This window comes from Micromys minutus (genome assembly GCF_963924665.1).
Source record: "Micromys minutus genome assembly, chromosome: 29".
Classification (NCBI taxonomy): domain Eukaryota; kingdom Metazoa; phylum Chordata; class Mammalia; order Rodentia; family Muridae; genus Micromys; species Micromys minutus.
This window is the reverse complement of record NC_137964.1, coordinates 26,045,680-26,065,721: the sequence shown is the minus strand read 5'-3', so window position 1 is coordinate 26,065,721 and position 20,042 is coordinate 26,045,680. Positions and strand designations below refer to the sequence as shown.

Genomic DNA, 20,042 nt, shown 5'->3' with positions numbered 1-20,042 from the left:
GGGATAAATATTTGGCCAAGAGAATGAAGGAAGCCAAAGAAAACTGCCAGGAACAGAGTACCAGGAGATGTAGGCTGTGCTTGCTGAGCAATTCTACTTCTGAGTCTAGTCCAAAATAAGTAAGAGTCACAAATGACTAGACCTTGGGGGAAAACAGTGGAGACAGAGAGCCAGAAAGATGGCAGAGGCATTAAATAAGTCTGATGGCCTGAGCTGAGCGTGATCCTTGGAACACGGGGGGGGGGGGGGGGGGGAGAAGAACTTTGGAGTCCCACATATTATTCTGTGACTGACACTCATGTACGTTAGCATGCCATCTTCCCCCACCCCCAATTTAAAATGCAATAAAATTTAGATCAGTGCATTAGACCCGAAGACCTTTTCTGTGTGTTTAGTAGCAAACCCCAAAGACCGCTGTACAGTATTCTTGTTGCTGGCACTGAGTGTTTCTTAATCCAGACCGTCTTACATTTCATAGCAAGCAGATCTCTGCACACTCGGTAGTCACATGGAGGATCAGTTCCCTGTGAGACAGGTCTCTTTCCATGCCCTTCTCTGTGAAAATGAGAGGACCCTCTAAGGAAAGCCAAATGGCATTACAAAGAAGACCTGCTTTCTTCCCTCGGCCTGTAAACATTTTCCGTTCATGCTAGGACTCTAGTTCCTAATACAGGCACACAGGGCTGCTACACACTGTGTCCCCAGCTGCTGCTGTTGGGTAATACTGTGCTGTCTTCTTTGGGGGTCTTCCAGGTCACAGTTTTAGCAGTTTGGGGGTTTTGTCTTTTACATATGCATTTTGAATAACAACTTTATTCAGTCTTGGTTCGCCTTCTCTTCGTGGTCTGAGTGTCAGAAGTACATGCGGTGTAGGTTACTCTGGCTGTTGCTCGACTCTGGCCCTGCGCCCACCTCTTCCCCTGATAGCTTATTGAGCAATCTCCAGATGTAAATTTCTCTTTTTGGCTTTATTGGAAAGCTGAAGTAATGTTGAGTTTCTTTTTCCCCTCAAGAGATTGAGCCCATGGCATTTTGCCCGGGATCCGTCTGCTAAAGGCAACAGGTACCTAAAAGGTTATGCTGCTCCAGGAGATGGCTGGTGTGGAAGGACTGTCCAGCCACTCGGCCTGCTAACTTGTAATTTAAGTTAATTGTAGTTGTTGGACCAGGGCCTGGATAAGTGCAAATTCTTTCCTTGTGCATGCAGTAGAGAATTCGTGATTCATCATCAGATGGTGTGCCCAGGACTGGAATCTCCGATTCTGTGTTTTAACATAAATTGTTACATAAGCCCTGTGAAGTAAGAGTTCCTTAGAAGCATGACAGTAAGCATTCTCCCCTTCTTTGTTTTTCCCGTAAACACCTGCTTGAGGATCAGGGTACAATTTGCTATTGGTTCCTGTGAGATGAGGGGTGTCTCCTGTGGCTCTTGCCTGCACCCCCAGCCTGCTGCTAAGTTCATAGGTTTCCATGACTGCAAATCTCACCTGGCAGCTCACTCTGAAATGGACTCTTCCACAAAGCAGGCACAAGGGTGGTTTTTCTTTGACTTTGTTAGTGTTGCCATCGTTTTACTTCAACTTGGTGATGTGGAAAATTTCCAGTCTATCAAGGTAGAGGCGAGTGCAGCTCTCATTCAGTTTCAACAGCACTCCATTCATGACCAGGCTTGACTCTGCTCTCCTCTGTCGCCCCCTCCTCCACCCCCAGTTATTTTGAAACAGATGCCAGGCTTCATCCCATCCCATCAGCTGGTTTGGAATTGCTCCAAAGCTAGGCTTGGCTTGCTGGTGGTCACATACCGTGGAGGAAGCTGCTGCTATTGTCTTCCTCCTCCATTGTCTTTCTTCTGTTTCCTATTAACTCCACCAGAGAGTTTCCTGTGTTCATCTTGTTAAGGCAATGCTGTCCACGTATGTTCTGTGAAGATGCCTGTGACGGATAAATGTACACAAATATAAATGTTGTACGGGAGGGGGTATTTCATACTCATAATGTAGGTAGCTAGGTAGTAGAGTGCTTGAGCCGTACGATACAAATATGTAATTAAGTTTTAAAAAGCAACCCTACTTTTTTCTTCTTTTAGATGTGTGTATGCATGTTTTATGTGCCTGTGGGTGTACATCTGTATGTGTGTATGTGTGTGTGTGTGTGTGTGTCTCAGCTTGGGCTCCAACTTGCTAACAGTTGACCTTGAGCTCTTGGCTTCTCACCTCCCAAGTGTTGGGATTACTGGTATTAGCCATCGTGCTTGGCCCTTTTATTCCCACATTTAATTGTTTACTTAATTAATTATAATTAAAAATAAATTCTGCTGAGCTATTATCCACTCAGCCATCTTGTCTGCCCCCCCCACTAAATTTAAAAATAAAATCTGGGGAGAGATAGGGAGATGATTGCATTGATTGCTGGCAAAGTGCCCGCTGCATAAACATGGTGACCTGAGTATGATTCCTGCACCCACAAAAGGGTACAGTAGCAGTGTGTGCTATAATCACAGCTCTGGGGAGGAGGACTGCCCCACTGGGTCAGCATGCTCAAAGTTCAGAGACACATGTCTCAGAAGGTAAGGTAAGGTGGAGGGCCAGCAAGGTGGATGGAGAAAACCACCTAGCAAATGTGTTCCTTGACCTCCATTAGGATGCTGTGGTACACACTCCTCACATAGCATGTATACACATATTAATACATGAAGATGATGGTATGGTGGAACGTTGCTGACCTCCAGTCTTCACATACATGCATAACACGCACACAGTAAGAGAAAGCTGAGGCACATGCTTTTTTTTTTTTTAAAGATTTATTTATTATATATAAGTACACTGTCACTGTCTTCAGATACACCAGAAGAGGGTATCAGATCTTATTACAAATGGTTGTGGGCCACCATGTGGTTGCTGGGATTTGAACTCAGGACCTTTGGAAGAGCAGTCAGTGCTCTTAATTACTGAGCCATCTCTCCAGCCCGAGGCACATGCTTTTGGAAAAGATAAAAATAGTACCAAATGGTATGTTCGTTATAGTGTTCACACATTCCAGGCAAATATTCTTCCCATTGAGCTGTGACTCAGTTACTCATAGAGTAGTGGTTCTCAACCTTCCTAATGCTGTGGGCCTTTTAGTACAGTTCCTTGTGTTATGATGACCCCCAACCATAAAATTATTCTAGTACTACTTCATAACTGTAATGTTGCTACCCTCATAAGTCATAATGTAAGTATCTTTTCTGGTAGTCTCAGGAGATCCCTGTGAAAGGGTTGCTTGACCCCAAAAGGGGTCACAACCCACAGGTTGAGAACCACTGCCATAGACATTTAGAAATCGGTTCCTTCTTTCTTTTTCTTTTTTAAAAACATTTATTTATTATATATAAGTACACTGTAGCTGTCTTCAGACACACCAGAACAGGGCATCAGATCTCATTACAGATGGTTGTGAGCCACCATGTGGTTGCTGAGATTTGAACTCAGGACCTCTGGAAGAGCAGTCAGTGCTCTTAACTGCTGAGCCATCTCTCCAGCCCAGTTCCTTATTTTTAAAACAACTATTGTTCATATTTCTTACAGCTCCTTTTAGAAAAGCCATAGAAAGCCTTAATAATGTGTAGATGTCTGACACTTCGCTGTTTCTTTAAAGCCAGCAGGCAGAAATTGATTTTACCTTTGGAAAGAGTTAAGAAGCATGATGTTTTGCAAGGGGTGCAATGGGAGATGGTACAACAGTGACGTCCAGGTTCTGTTGACTGAACATTTGTTTCCTGTTGCTAAAGGGAGCGTAGAGCAGACTCTGCACACACCAACAGCCCCATGGACCTGGGGAAGTTTACACTATTATCCAGTAGAACAACACGTGAGCCACAAGCCTGATTTTAACTACCTTAAAAAAAGTGAAGCCAGGTGGTGGTAGCAGACACCTTTAGTCCCAATATTTGTGAGGCAGAGGCATGCAAATCTGAATTCAAGGCCAGCCTGGTCTACAGCATGATTTCCGGGACAGCCAGGGCTACACCTTGTCTCAAAAAGAAAAGGGGGGGAGGGGAAGGAAAAGATAAAGGAAAAACTGAAATCAGTCTCTTTAGTGATTTCTACCAAAAAGCTATTTGTTTGAGGCACTGAGTTTTGTAAATGTTAGGCAGAAGCCCTACTCATGAGTTATCTCCCAGCCCATTTCTGACTTAGTGAGACAGAATCAAGAAATTGTCTAGCCTAGCCTACACTTCCAGTCTTCCTGAGTAGCTTGGATTATGGCCCTATATACTACCAGGCTTAGCTCCCAATGTGAGAACACCCTCCCTTGTTCCTTCTAAGTTTTCACAGTCCACTCAGCAAAGCTCAGTGTGCAGCTTTCCTAGAGTGCACTGGCCAGTTGTACAGGACAGCTTTTTTTTTTTTTCCCCTAAAGGAAGAAGAAAGGGATGGAATGTAGTTTCCATTTTTTTCTTCGTTTTTTTGACATTTTGTTATTTTTGTGTATTACATGTATGTTTCTTGCTTCTGAGATCTGGTTCTGTGTGCCTGAGTACTTTTCCTGGCTCTGCTTTTTTTTCTACTGATTGCCAGCTCTGGCCCAAAAGTTATCATCACTAACACTGGTAATTAAAGGAAAAAAGCCAGGGGCTAGAGAGGTGGCTTAGTAGTTAAGAGCACTGGCTGCTTTTGCAGAGGTCCTGATTTCAGTTCCCAGTATCCACATAGCAGCTCACAGAGGATCCGATGTCTTCTTCTGCCCTCTGCAGACAGCCAGCAAATGATGCTAGGACAACCCTCACATAAATATCTCAGCACTCTCTATCCCAGGGTCTCATTATTATGTAGTTCTTGCTGGAAATCACTCTATAGACCAAGCTGGCCTTAAACTCACAGTGATCCACTTGTCTCTGCCTTCTGAGTGCTGGATTAAAGGTGTGTGCCACCAGTTATTCATGAATCTTCAAAAGACCAGATAGTAAGCAGACGGTTTGGCTGCATGAACTAAGATGTTAGTTTGTGCAGTGATGCTCATAAATGAGAATGTGAATAGGCACTCCAGTGTGTACCGCACCAGTGAGCTGTTAGGAAGAGATGGAGTTAGGGTTGCAGGGAAGTAGGTCATGGTGGTTTTGTTGTTTTGGGCAGTACTAGGGACTGAACTTAAGGCCTTGTGCATGGGAGGGAGGAGCTCTGCCGCTGAGCTATGTTCTCAGTCCAATGATCATGGTCTTAAGAGCACTTTTTCTCTTTCAGGAGTTGCGGATGGCGTTGGAGGGTGGAGAGACTATGGAGTGGACCCATCTCAGTTCTCAGGGACTTTAATGCGAACATGTGAACGGTTAGTCAAAGAAGGACGCTTTGTCCCCAGCAATCCTGTTGGGATTCTCACCACGAGCTACTGTGAATTGCTGCAAAACAAAGTACCTTTGCTGGGTGAGTAGACATCTGTGTCTCCTCCTTATAGCGCCCACTGATAGCTAACCAAACCAGATTTTATTCACAGTCCAGGCTAGCCTCAAACTCAGTATTCATTGATAGCTAAACAAGATTTTGCCAGTAGTCCAGGCTAGCCTTGAACTCTGAGAGCTGTTGTCCCTGCCTCCTGAGTGCTAGGATTAAAAGTGTACGCCATCCATCATGCCCAGGATCTTAAGTGCCAGAACCTTTCTGGCTACTAGAGTGCCCCTCTTGCTCACACCTATGTTTAAAGTGTTTATGTGAGTGTCTGCTCAGTGACATACGATGTCCCTCGGAGTCCTCCACAGAGGTTCTTTTCTCATTGCCCACTCTGTCTTCCTCCCACTGAGCTCTCTCTTCCTTCCATTTAAAGGGTTCATTGTGTTGTTAGTAGTAGTTGTGTGTGTGTGTGTGTGTGTGCGCATAAGTGGATATGGAAGTGTGAGGACAACTCAGGTGGGGAGTCCATTGTTTCCTTTCCCGTGTGCATCAGACTCAGATAGTCAAGCTTTGGCATCAAACACTTTACCTGCTGAGCTAGCTCACAGTCCCCTGACTGCTTTTTATTATTATATTTCATTTATTTAATCTGCGTGTGTGGTCAGGTGTACCACAGCACAGTGTGGAGGTTAGAGGACACCCTCCTGGAATGTTCTCTTTGCAGTACTTGGGTCCTGGAAGTAGGATGCAGGCTGGCAGGGCCTTTACTGGACCAGCTCCCTGCTTCTCTTGATGTTGTCAGAGACTGCTGTGGGTCAGTGGGATGTTCTAGGTTCTGTCCTAGGACCTCTGTCAGAGCTGTGACTGTAAACAGATCACTTCCTGTGAGTGGGAAGCAGTTTTCTAGACAGCTTCCAGCACTTTCTGCGGGCACCATTTCCCCTACCTTGGCATTTACTTGGGCCTAGAGCAGCCAGTTACATTGCAAAATGTTCTGCTCCTCCCCCCTTCTGCCTAAAAGATTTGGGTAGGAAGGGGGATGTCTTTTTTCTTTCTTTTTATTTTCCCTATACATTTTCTTTCCTTCCCATTCACCCAAGATAACTTAGAGATAGTAAATTTAAGGACATAATCAAGGTTTACTTACAAAGCTGAGATTATTGTCACTTCTAAAACCCACTGAAATGATTCTTTGTTGTCATGTTTGGCATGCATATACCTCCCTAACCTAACCCACACACCTCCACAGTGTTTGCAACTAAATTGGACTGTGAATCTGCAGAACCATGGTTGGGTGTAACTGTAAACACAGTGGTTAGAATGTGCTTTTATTTTAAGAGTCTTTTAATACTTTTAGTGAATGTCATATGTGTGTGTGCTCGTGGAGTCTAGGGGAGGGTACTGGATCCCTTGGAGCTGGAGTTACACAGGTGTTGGGAGCCACTCTGCGTGGGTGCTAGGAGCTAAGGTGTTCTTAACCACTGAGCCTTCTCCAAAGCCTGTCTTTGCTTTCTAATCCAGCAATTGTTAAAAAGCTTACAAAGCAAAAAGTACTCTAGAAGGCAAGGCTTATTGTTGACATGTGTCCTCAGAATCCCTTAAATACATTAATATGTTCTTAAGAATCCAAAGGGTTGCTGCCATGGAACCTTCTAATTCTAGCATTTGGGCAGTAGAGGCAGGTGTATCTCTGAGTTTGAGACCAGCCTAGTTTACAGAGTGAGCTTCAGGCCAGCTTCAGGGCTGCACAGTGAGTCCTTGCCTTTAAAAAAAAAAAAGGATCTTGCAGTTGGGGCTTCAACACAGTAGTAGAGCAGGGATCAAGCACAATAACCTTCAGTCGCCAGCAACACAGGAGAAAGGAAGCTGAAGTGTCAGACCTAATAAGGTTCTTTGGCTGAGTGCTAAACATAATTCCACTTTAACCTGAGAGGTTTGTCCAGGCCCCTGCCGATGTGGGTCAGTCATCTGGACAGCCGACCCACATCTTCATATGTGTGCTGGGTCACTTGAAGAGGGGAGAAGTGTAAGCTGCCAGGCTGTGTGAGCCTTCCTTCATTGTTCCTGCTCTGACTATGAAAGCCCCAAGACTTGCAAGGACCATTTTGATTCCAGAGGGGCATGAAATGGTGGCTTGAGGTTTTCACAGTGAGTCATCGGGTGTTTCCTGAGGAGCAGCTCCAAGGCCGTGTTGTTTCTCACTCTCAAGATTTAATTTCATGAGCTCCCAGAAGATCTTTTGTGTGGCCGTTTTGTAATGTTGAGTAGCTGGAGGTTTTTAGGAAGGAAAGCTGACTGCACAGCAGCCATAGAGCAGGTTCTGATGGCACCCCTGGCTGGCATAGCACCCACATTTTCCCTTTTGTAGGTACCAAAGGGGTGTCAAAGTCACTTTTAGTCAGTCTGCTTCAGAATATAAGGAAGCCGAATTGCTGGACACTAATGATGGAAGATGCTTACATTGATTCTTTACGTTACAATTATGTCTTTTCATTAGAACAGGATATCAGACTGCCACTGAGAAACCAGTGACTATAGTTGCCGTGCTTCTGTTTTCCTTGTGCGTCTGCACAGGGGAGTGGCTTGTGGTTTTGAGTATGCTTTGCTTACACACCGGGGGAGGCAGGTGCATAGGAACTCTCTCCACAGCTGGCTAGAAGACGCTGAGGCCCTAGAGGCTGAGGCCAGATGCACATCTGGAAAGCAGTGCCTGGGACTGACTGATGTCTCCAGTCTGCTTGCTTTAGCTGTTCCTATTCTTTAAGAGACAGGCTCTCATACAGCCTAGGCTGGCCTCAGACTCAGTGTGGCTGAGGATGACTTTGAACTTCTCAGCCTCCTGCATTCATGTCCTGAGTAGTGGGGTCACCGTTGTGGTCCACTACATCTGCTTTGTGTGATGCTTATGAATGAGCTCGGGACGTGGTGCATGCATTGAGCACTAAGGCAGTTGAATGACATCTCAAGTTAATACTTTTTAAAATTAAATTATTTATTTTAAGCATATATGTGTGTGCCTGAGTGTATATATATATCCACAGGAGCCAGAAGAGGGTGTTGGATGGGTACCCTGGTACTGGAGTTAGAGATAGTTGTGAGCTACCATGTAGGCACTAGGAATTGAATCTGGGTCCTCTGGAAGAGCAGCTAATGTTCTTAACCACTGAGCCATCTTTACAGTCCCCCAAGACTAGCTTTAATCTATTTATGTCACCTACCTTTCCTTTCCTAGTGGATTCTTTAACACACTCCCTTAGTGGCTTTCACTAGATGACCCACTTTAGGTGTTTGCCATGACTTAACTGGTTTTCCCCTCCTGGTGTGCGCTCCCCCCACCCCTCTGTGAGGGGTTTACTTAGTCCTGTTTCTGTGAATGAGGAAGCTGAGCACAGAGCTGGACTGTAGAGCTTCAAAATGGCGGAGCCCCTGAGGTTCAGTTCATGCTCTTGAGTATGTGGCAGTCAGTACTCAGCTATTCAGACTTGAGTGCAGGACTGTGCTCATGCTAGCAAAGCCTCTGCCACGTGGCTGTGGGCCTGCTCTAGTGGCACAGGCAGAGGTGTGTAGCTCACTCGGGGTCATTGGCTCCTAACCAGTGCTTTTATCTTTCAGTCTGACTGCTTCTCTTATGATCTTCTTCCATGGCTTCTTTCAGGGAGACCTGCTAGATAAAGAATATATATGTTTTCAGCACTGTGTGACTCTCAGATTAATTTACCCAGTGCATCCCCAGAATAAGAGTGAGCGGGTTCCCTGCACTCTGGCCAGCCCTGTTATCTTCTTATAGTTCTTGTTAATAATCTCAGAGAACTGGCTGCCAGCAGTCCACACAACCAGGCATGCTCCATTCGTTTCTTGGTGAGCTGCCTATTCTTCTGGTGGAGACAGGTGCAGTTTTTGCTGCAGTCAGCCAGGCCAGAGACTGTGGGCCTTGTACAGCAGTGGTTGCATGGGGTGCTTGCTGGCTGCTGGCAAGGTAAGGCTTGTTCTCCTGTGTACCAGCCTCTGGAAGGTGAACAGATTGATGTTCAAGCCATTTGCAAAAATTGGTCCTGTGACCTCATAGTAAGTCATTAGTCTCTGGAAAGTGCTTCATAGCTTCAGCAGAGGGCGACCTGGTTAAGGAGGCTGGTTATGTCCCTGTCTTAAACGTCAGTAAGTTTAGTGAAGTCACACTGCCTAACTAAAGAAGTGTCATCTGCAGTAACCTACTGTGGGGCCTGGCATCCCGTCTCTATAGGAGGACGAGAGTCCATCTTGATTGCTATGTTTCCATCTGCCTTGTCTTCAGCACCTCAGTCCCCCTCAGGGTTCTCCAGTGAGGGGCAAACTTGGATGGTCCTATATATAAACAAAAGATTCTCATCACAGCTGCTCCCTGTGCTGATGGGCAGCAGCCCAGGGGAGACAGTGAATGGATATCCATGTTGTTTGTAGGTAGCAGCACAGCCTGCATCGTGGTGCTGGACAGAAGTAGCCACCGCTTGCACACAGCAAACCTGGGTGACTCGGGCTTCCTGGTGGTCCGGGGCGGCGAAGTTGTGCACCGATCTGATGAGCAGCAGCATTACTTCAACACTCCATTCCAGCTCTCCATCGCTCCTCCTGAAGCTGAGGGCGTTGTCCTGAGTGACAGGTAACCAAGCAGAATGTAGCTTACCACACTTCCCTCCTGTCCTCTTGCCTGAGAAACTACCCACCCACAGGACCAGTTAGTGGGTTTAAAGTGGGTATCACAACCAAGCCAAGTTGCTCTAAACACAGTCAGCTGAAAGCTTTGTGCACAGGCCCATCTGACTTCCCTCAGTCATGTTTTCAAGCAGCAGCACACTGACAGACGTCTGTCTTTCCTGTCAGAATAACTTCTCCACTCAGAGTGGTGTCCTCTTCACACATGCAAAGAGAAGTGGCCATGCCTGCCTCTGTCAATAATGGAGTCACTAGGTTGTTCTCTTTTTCTTGATTATTGCCAATGTCTTTTTTTAAAAAAAGTTTATTTTAAACTTCCAGGAACCTTTCAAAACAAGTGGAACACTTTAAAATTATTTTTTAATTTTTGCTTTTCTTAGACTTTGGTAAGGTTAAGAATTGTACCACACTTTATTCAGCCACCTTACAGGGGCTGCATGTGCTTACTGGCAACCCCTGAGAGGGGGTTCTTCCCTTAAGAGGCTCATAGCAAATGCTCTTTCTGCTTAAATCTTTTTTTTTCTACCTATTAACTCCTGGTGAACTAAATCTCAAGGCCAAACTGACATAAAACAGGTTTTCTGCCACCTTTGATTTTGGAGCAAAGATAGTATATAATTCTTTGGTGTTCATTTAAATAATCTGCTTGCTAGTTTGGCATGGGGTTTGCCCCTGTAATCCTGGTATTCAGAAGGCTAAGGCAGGAGGATTACCAGTTTGAGGCCAGCCTAGGCTATATATAGCAAGATCCAGTCTTAAAAAACTTAGATTGTTGCTGCTGAGAGAGGGAAGTATTTTGAGCTATTGGGTCTGCTGATTGCCTTAGGTGGAAAATCATCTGATTAGACATTTACTGTGCATTTGTGGAGGGTAGTGTGTGTGTCATGACACAGGTGTGCAGGTCAGTTCTCTCCTAGCATGTGGGTTCCTGGATCAATCTCAGGTGTCAGGTTGGCAGCAGACGCCATCCTGAGCCATCTCACGGAGCCAGCTTTCTTGTGTTACTGAATGTGCTGTAATACATGGTAGCCATAGCCATTTGGAGTAAAGGCCTCAGCTGACAGCTTCCAGTTCATGATGCTTCCTTTTCCTCACTGGCTGCTGCCTGTTTTGGCCTCTTGAGTACCAAATCCCCAAGCAAGATTTGGGACAGTCAGGCTAGCAGCACAGTCTGCTGCTCCAAAGTGAGGTGGAGGTAGCCGCCTGCAGAGCCCAGCTCACCAGCATGTGACTATGGCTTGTGTTTCAGTGTGGTTGAGAGTTTCCAGTGGCACAGTGTGTTCAGTCAGAATGGGCAGAGCTGCAGCTGGCGGAACACCAAGCTCGTGGGTGGGAGTGTTAGCAGAGCACAGACTGGCCAATAGGAGTAAGGCTCTCACAGGCAGAATGGCAAAGGCCACTCGTGGGGAAAGAAAAACCTCAGCATAAAACAGAGCACCCCCACCCCCTGTGCCAACCTGGTCATTCATCTGTACTTCTAGAACACAATGCACTTGCAAAGACACAGAGTCTCGCATGGCCACTTGATTTTTGCAGAAGAAACTAAACTAACCCAGTTCCCACCAGTACGATGGTGGTTTTCTCTTCCTGCTATGTATCCTTAGTTGTCACTCTTTGGATGTGCGCTGCCTCCTTCCCTCAGCCATGCAAAGCTGAGCCAGGAGTTTGCTTGGAGCACTGTGTAGACCCTCCGGCATGTACGAGCCTTAATCTGTGTTTCTCTCCATGTGTTTTCTGTCTCAGTTCTTACTATACAAGTGTGGGGTTTCTGTTAAGCCTGGCCCCTCTCTTGGTCAGTTTCTAAGTCTTCCTTTTGTTATATTTCTAACCACAGGGTCAGGCAGATGAGTAGGCGTCTCCTCTGCTTGCCCTTTCGGGCTGGGAAACAGTGAAGGTGGCCTTTAGGAGTGTCAGAGCCAGCCTTATGGGGCTGTGAACTCCTGCCTGTGTTAGATCTGCTTCTTTTAGGCTTTGTCAGAAAAAATACCTGCCGTCTCATTCTTTAAAAGTTGAAAATAGCTTGAGCATAGTGACACACACCTCTCATCGCAGCACCTAGGAGGCCGAGGCAGGAGAATTATGAGTTCAAGGCCAGCCTGAACTAGATGTTGAGACCTTCTCTCCAAAACGAACAGAAAAGTTGTGCCAGTAAACCAAAAGACAAGCAACTTTCCTCTAACCCCTGGTGCAGCCACACATTCTGCAGGAGGCTCTGGGGCTAACTTCTTTCCAGACTGATGCTCTAAGCTTAGAAATCTCCAGTGTGTCTCCCCACCTCCTTACAGAGGTAGTTGTATCTACCACATACTCCTGCCTTTTCTCTTTAACATATTAAAGATTTTCCTCTCAATCCAGGTGGTTACTCAGTTTCTACAGTATGTCATTTACCATTTTCTTGAAGCTTTACATGTCAGTCACACTTGAACAGGGTGGGGGATACATAGTCCTTGACTGTGCTAAAGCCTCTCTAGTTGTCCCTGAGTCATCATTCCTACAGGAGTTCATGTTCTCTAGCCTCCTGCGAGCAGGAAGAGTGCAGTGGTATGGATGGGAAATGCTGGGATCTGAGGCTGCAGACTGGACAGGAGCACTCCCTTCCACATAGTGAGGGTTAAACCTGCCTTAGGAGAGCCTTCCTTTTGAGCCATGTGAGCCTTTTGGCTTTTGTTGAACCTTTGAAACATACAGATGATGCTGTCAGCTAGTTCTCTCAGGATTGACATTTTATTATGACTTTGTGTTGTGAGGTGGGGCTAATGCCTCAGCAGGAAGGTGGAGGTCACAGGACAATGGTGGCAGTCAGTTCTCTCACTTTGACATGTGGACTCTTAGGATGGGGAACTCAAATCAGCAGGCTTGCTGGCTTTTGCCCTTGTCTGTTGACCATCTCACTAGCCCCACTTCTTTAATTGATGCCATATTAAAAGTCTTATTACATTGTAAAATTCGGGTAGTAGGACTTTTGACACATATCTGCAGAGTTTCCTTCACCTTGCTGTTTCTCCTTTCTCCTTGCCACAGCCCTGATGCTGCTGATAGCACGTCTTTTGATGTCCAGTTAGGAGATATCATCTTGACAGCAACAGATGGGCTCTTTGACAACATGCCTGATTATATGATCCTCCAGGAGCTGAAAAAACTGAAGGTAACCAACCTGGAGGCTGGTGGAACATTAGAAGAGGACTCGGAGGAAAGCCCTTGGCTAAGCCCCTCCTCCAGGGGATGGTTCAGGCGAGCTGGAGAGGGTTTGTGGTTTTCCTGGTGTTTTATGCACTTGCCTCTCCCTTTCTTTTATTGTTGCCACACACCTTGCTGCTGCTGAGGCTGGAAGGTCAGGAGGGAGACCAGGCAGCAAGGAGTGTGGGTGTTGACCAGAGCTGCCACTGAGGGAGAGACCAAAAGGTGACAGGGCTTTCCAGATTCCCTTAGCCCAGTGAAAGGGTGGCGCAGAAACTGGCCTTCTTACCCAGCTCCTTACCGATTGGTTTGGAGTGTTTCTTCTGCTGTCCAAGCAGTACCTCCATGTCTGTGATTTGGGAAGAAAGAGAAGGCTTATCCTTCAGGGTGGGAAGGGAGTCCTAACACCATGCCTGCCCTGTGGTGTTTGCATGTACTGGAACACTGTGTGCTGACTGTGGTAAACAGAAAGCACCAGGGCTCTCAGGCCAGAAGAGAGTGGCTGGTAAGGAGATGGATACATAGTATAGGCTGTTGACAAGTGGGAAGGGTTAGAAATAGAGGGGACTGCTATCCTAGATTGGCTAGGGAAGGCCCCTGTAAGGAGGTGGCCTAGAGGCACAGACCTGTTGGTTTTTCAATTTCATTATGAACTTTGTTTTTTTTTTTTTAATCTAATGTGTATGGGTGTTTGCCTAGTGCCTGTGGAGGCAAGAAGAGAGTTTTGGGGCTGGAGAGATGGCTTGGTGGTTAAGAGCTCTTCCAGAGGTCCTGAGTTCAATTCTCAGCAACCACATTGTGGCTCACAGATCCCATCTGTAATGAGATCTGATGTCCTCTTCTGGTGTGTCTGAAGACAGCTGCAGTGTACTCACAAATAAAATAAATCTTAATTTTTTTTTTTAATTTAAAAGAGAGTTTTGGATTTCCTGGAACCGATGGGAATGGTCACGTGGGTGCTAAGAATCAAACCTGGGTCCTCTGCGAGAACACCAGTACTCTTAATCTCTGGAGCCATGTCTTCAGCTGCCCTAGCCCCTTTGCTGGTTGACATTTAGACTGAAAGATTTAGAACCTTTGAAATCAGGGCTCAGGGGAGGCTTGTCCTGCAGCTCCCATTTTATAGCTGAGGAGGGTAAAGCAGTTTCAACAGGACGTGGCCAAAGAACAGGCAGCAAAGCAAGAGTCTTCTATGGGATACAAAGCCTCAAAGCCATTTTCTGCATAGCCAGTACCAGGGCACCTTGTACTTCAGAAAAAAGCAAATATGGCTAGCTAGGTGTGTTCCCAAATATGGGGATTTCTGAGGCACCATGGAAATGTGGCCCAAACCCACCTTTTCAGACCATTTCATTTTAGCAAGAATACCTTAAAATTTTCAAACAGAAAACCAAAAATGAAAATCTTAATAAAGACATGGAGCCATTTCAACCAAAGGCTTTCTCAAGCAGGGCCCTGATCTGTTGGGCTTGTTCCCTGTGGCCTGTCTCCTGTCCTCTCTAACTGGAGTAAACTTAAGTGCTGGGGGAAATGCTCAGGTGAGCATTCTGCCTCATGGTGCCGTGTGCATGAAGTGTTTTCATGCAAAACTCACTCGAGGCATGGCACCATGGTAAGAACAACTCTGTCCTTCATTTTAGAATTCAAATTATGAGAGTATACAGCGGACTGCAAGAAACATTGCTGAGCAAGCACACGAGCTGGCCTATGACCCAAATTACATGTCACCTTTTGCACAGTTTGCATGTGACAACGGATTAAATGTGAGAGGTAAGCATTGTCTGGAAGGTTCTGAGCTCTGGGGGAAAACGTGTAAGTGTGTGTCCTCTCTGCAAGGACAGAAGGGTAACAGCTCTTTTTCCTGAGGTGCCCTTCAGAACCAACTTTGACTGGATGAGAGTGCGGTGGAACCTGAAAACCTGAAGCCTTTTTTTTTTTTTTTAATACTCCACCACTGTCCTGCTTACCCCAGGGCACATTCCCAGCAGCTTAACGTTCTGCCTCCCGAGTAGCTGATTCAAACTGCCACAGTAGTCTGCAGAGGGAAGTTGGACAACATTGCCCTTGATTGTCATGTCTTTCTATCGACACCATGATGTGACCAGGGAATTAGGCCAGTCCTAGCTGGATGAAGTTGGTATCAGAGCTGTGTGGAGCTGCCCAGCTTTTGCTGGTGTAATATTATAACATTCTGAGCACATCTGAGCTGAGGAAATGTTAAACTAGAGAAAAGCACATGCCATAGCTACTTGGCAGATTAGAATACAGGCTATTCTGAGTTTCCAAACACTGGACATGTTTGTCCAAATTAGGACAGTGCTGTATGTGAGTGCTGAGCTGGAGCTGTCCTGCCAACTCTTACTGCACTTGTGATGTTGTGGGCAGACTACAGCCACCATGTGGGAAAGCAGCAGGGTGGGTTTAAGCTTCAGTAAAACCACTGTTTTGTTTGTGCATCTCTGAAATAAGGTAGATAACTCAAGCTGGCCTCAAGTATGTGGTGATCCTCCTGCCTCAGCTCATCAAGTACTGGGATTATAGGTTGCACCACCATGCTCTGGCCTTGGTGCTATATAACTGTGTCTTGTTTACTTTAGCTTTGGGAGATGGCATCGGGTAACTTGGGCTGAGTTTTAAACTCTCTGTAACTGAGAATGACCTTGAACTCCTAATCTTCCCAAAACTGGATCTTGCAGCTTTGACTCCACAGTCTGGTGCATTGGCAGATCAAACCCGCAGATAAAGCACTTGTCTGCAGTGCTTATGTGAGCCACATCTTTGATTGACTTCCTTCAAACACACTGATAAGTTTCTTTGTTTTAGGTGGAAAACCAGATGACATCACCGTCCTCCTCTCAATAGTGGCTGAGTACACAGACTGACTGGCCATGCTGGTGACTCCTGCCTTTCCCTTGTCCCCAACTTTTCCCTGCCATGTGTGCTGATCCTGCTGGCAGGACCACATTTCTTTGCCACTGATCTCAGTAGCCAATGATGGATGCTCTGGCCCATGTGTGAGACCCATTGAGATCCTTGTTGAGAACCACTACTGTCATCCGCTAGCCCGGACCTGCTGGCGACCCTCTGAGAGAGGCGAGGTGACCGCCCTCTCCCTTCTCCTGGAGGTTTTCAAAGCCTTTTACTTTTCAAAGGCAGTTGATGTTTTGAAAATAAGTAATGTTGGTAAAGTGAACTCAAAATTTCAGTGTGTTAAAGGGATGTTAACATTCAACAAATAGTAAATAGTGACACCTCTACCAGAAAACACACGGATCATCCCAGGAGAAGCCCTGTGTCCCACAGGTACAGTCTCTGCACCTGGTGTGGCTTTGTGTTTTCTGTATAAACTCCTGTTTTTCAGGAGCCCACAATCCTGCTCTAATCCTGTGCTGGGTTATGGCACCTCAACCCCAGCAGCGTATGGGTTTGGTTACAAATTGGAAGAAGAAAATTTTTGTTCTATGGATGCAGTTATTTTGTGCTTTTTAAAAAATGCTTAATTGTGCCCCTGTGACTACAGTTGTGGCAGTCTGGTAATTTGTCCAGGTCACAGGCTAGAGGCCTGGCCCTTACGAAAGGGACAGGGGAAGGAGACCTTACCAAAATCTAGTAATGAAAATACTACACAAAATTTCAGAAGTCCTCAAAGCCTGGGAATCAAATGCTGTAGCTGAAGTCATCCGAGCTGCCTGTATAAGGATGCCACAGGCTTTCCTGGGCTAGAGTATGCAGCTGCAGCTTGGAATGGGGTTGTCTGTGGACAGCCTTGCTCCTTCCCTCAGGAGCCTTTCACCCTTAGAGCATGCCTCACCTGTGTTGTGTCCTCAAGGTGATGGTGTGGTGGCATGGTAGCTGCATCTCCCAGAGCCCACAGGAAAGCTAGTGGTGACCTGACATTCAAAGTGACCACAGCTGAGTGTGGGGCCCTGAGTCCAGCTTAATGTTTACAGTTCCAATAGCCATTTGCAGTAGGTAACGTTCCTCCTCAGAATTTCCCATTACCTGCGAGCGCAGACTTATTTTTAAGGTTTATGTACAAATGACTGCTGTAAAGATATATATATATATATTTTTGGGTCCGTTCTTTTCCTTCATTAACTTGGTGGTAGAAAAACCATATATACTTAGAAACCCTTAAGTTAAAGCCGTGTTTTCTGTGCAAGTCAGATGATGCTGGCGTGAAGATTCTGTGAGCAGCTGCACAGCCCTTCCTCTGCAGGAGACACTGGCTCCCTGGTTATTGCATTGAACTTGTGTTTGAGGTTACCTCAACTTGTTTTTAAAGGTTTTGTCTGTGCATTTGTATATTTGAGTAGCTGTCTCTTGTTTTATTTAAATTGTTTACCATGTACCATGTACATGTCAGTGCTCTCTCAGTGCATCATGCTTGTAACAGGCATTTCATTTATAAGAATGAGTTACTCATTTGTAAGCTGTTCAGTAATTTATCTACTATTCCTAAATTGGCATAATGTTAGATTCCTATTTTGAATCACCTTTAATTACATGTCAGAATGCCTTAACTACCCTAACCTGACAACACTGAGTTCTTGGTGAGGAGAGACAGGGGCCGGGTATGGAGGGAGACTGAAATGAGGAGAGGTCTCGTTCTGTTGATCCCAGGCATGAGGGGCACGTGGTAGGTATTTATTTTGCACAAACTCTTTGCAGTATCTGAGTTTAAAACAGTAAGGTTGCATCCAGATGGGGTGTGTGACTCTAGGACTGAGTACTTCAGCTCTTCTGTGTGGCTTGTAATTAGTTTTTGGTCAGAGGTGTTGTAGCCTTACAATCTGGATTTATTTTGCATTAATTTTCCAATGCCGACATTTAATTCCTGCTAAGAGCAGAGCTGGTTAAGTTGCTGGCTTTTTCTGCTCTCATTTATCCCGTCAACTAATGTTTATAAAAGTGGATTGGTTTGTTTTAGACAACTTATCTTTACTTTTCTGAGCAGTCATTGTTAGAAATGGACAGGCAGTATGGCTGTTTTAGTAAACTGAAAACCATGAGGCAGGCGTCAGGATTCAGTGGAAATTACTTCAGGCCTGGTGTGTATGGACTAGTGAGTGACATTAAATATTCTATTTGCTTCTCCCTGTCCTTTTTGTTACACACACTTTTATAATTGTCAGAGGTCAGGCAGAGCAAGCGCTACTCACACTCACGGTGGCCAGGGGCTCCATCACACACCCCTCACTGGGTCTGATCTGGAACCTGGTGTGTGCGTGCACTGTATTTTAACTCAAGCAATGTAAGCACTCATATTTGCCTCACAGAGTGAACTTTTATAACAAAAGAGAAAATTTGGGTTTTAATTTACAAATGGCAAATTATTTATTCCTCTGGATGCACCAAAGACCAGTAAAGTTTATAGCTTTTCCATCTATATTTATAAAGCAATACTGTATTATAAAAAAATCACTATTTTTATCACATGCTTGAAATTTTTATTTTGTTCTGTTTTAAAAATGTGCACTCTAAACATATCAGAACCTTATTTCTTCTTATGAACTTAAGCTGCCTGCGCACAAAAAATATTAAATTATCAAGTGGAGATGAAGTAGCTAGAGTCCCTAGGCTCTTAAAAACAGAAAGAAATGAGGGGAAAAACAAGTTACGTATCCTGAGTTTCTGTGCGTGCTTGGCTTGATCGATAGGCTACTAACTCACGAAGAATCCATTCCAGGTGTGTGTCTGGGTTGGGCTGTGTCTGGAGTAGAGACTGGGTATGGGCTTTCCGAGGCAGGAGAGTGCCCTCTGCTGCTGCCCTTGTTCTGGATAGAGTAGCCAGCAGATGGGAGACCCAGGGCTGCCCTCCCCATGGGTGTTTTGGAGGCAGCTGGCAGGGTTGGCTAAGGCCGTGCGTGTTTGTACTTTGGAGTAGGCTCATGGCTCCGTCACTGTACAGCAGCTCTCATTGGCAAAGTTGTAACACTCAGTTTCTCTAGAGACTGTCACATTTTTACATTAAAAAATTTTTGCAAAAATCTGCTTATAAAACAAAATATAAAATGGAAGACATTTCAATTCTATTTCTTTCAAAAAAAGTAAATTTATCACAAAATTGAACTTCTCAATAAAGCAGTGTCTACGTCAAATTGTAACTTAGCAGTAGCTTGTGGCAACGGTGAGTGATGACAAAGCGAATCTGAGTCTGTGTATACTAATGAGCTGCTCTTCTGTTGAGACTATCATTGTGTGTCCTACCAGAGGCAATGACCTGAATCGATGTCTGAAACATAACTTATGCAGGAATAGTTCTGTAAATACATTTAAATAAACTGTAAAGATATTTAATAAATATAGTATTTATACTACTTGCCATTCCTTTGGTTTTCATGGTTAGGAACTAAGACACCAACATTCATCGTCTGTCACATCCCCAACTCAAAGCTGACAGTGAGCCAGCACTTCAGAGCTGTGTCTTTTATGCTTTACCATTTGAGCCTGAACCGGCTTGGCTAGTTATCAACAGTACTTCTCTTCCTCAGAAATTCGCCAAAATGGACTGATAACTGAATGTAAAATAGAGGGTTTGCAGCTGGGGCGTTATGCCTTCCAGACAGTACTGAGTGAAGAAGCTACCAAAAACGCTGCTGTAGCAGGGTTGGGGGCGGAGCTTAGTAGCAAAGCACTGACCTAAGATGATATGCAAGGCCCTAGATTCCATCTCTGCAACACACACCCACACACCTTGTGCTCCACTGGAAGTTCAAGCAAGGTGCTTGGGAAGCTGCATTGGTGTGTGAGCCCAGGCCATCCTCAGCAGGGAGACCTACAGAGTTGCTCTGCAGCCATCTGTGCCGG

The 20,042-nt window shown here is 45.4% G+C and overlaps 1 protein-coding gene across 1 annotated transcript in view; it reads left to right on the top strand.

Moving 5' to 3' along the window:
* Nucleotides 1–19,552, top strand: part of PPTC7 (protein phosphatase targeting COQ7) — a 38,815-nt gene extending 19,263 nt beyond the window's left edge. Inside the window, exons 2-6 of the mRNA XM_080941137.1 lie at nt 5,223–5,402; nt 9,804–10,002; nt 13,077–13,200; nt 14,873–15,002; nt 16,056–19,552. Coding sequence (XP_080797263.1) covers nt 5,223–5,402; nt 9,804–10,002; nt 13,077–13,200; nt 14,873–15,002; nt 16,056–16,114 — 692 coding nt within the window. The 3' untranslated portion in view covers nt 16,115–19,552. The remainder of the gene's footprint in view (nt 1–5,222; nt 5,403–9,803; nt 10,003–13,076; nt 13,201–14,872; nt 15,003–16,055) is intronic.
* The last annotated feature ends 490 nt before the right edge of the window (nt 19,553–20,042 follow it).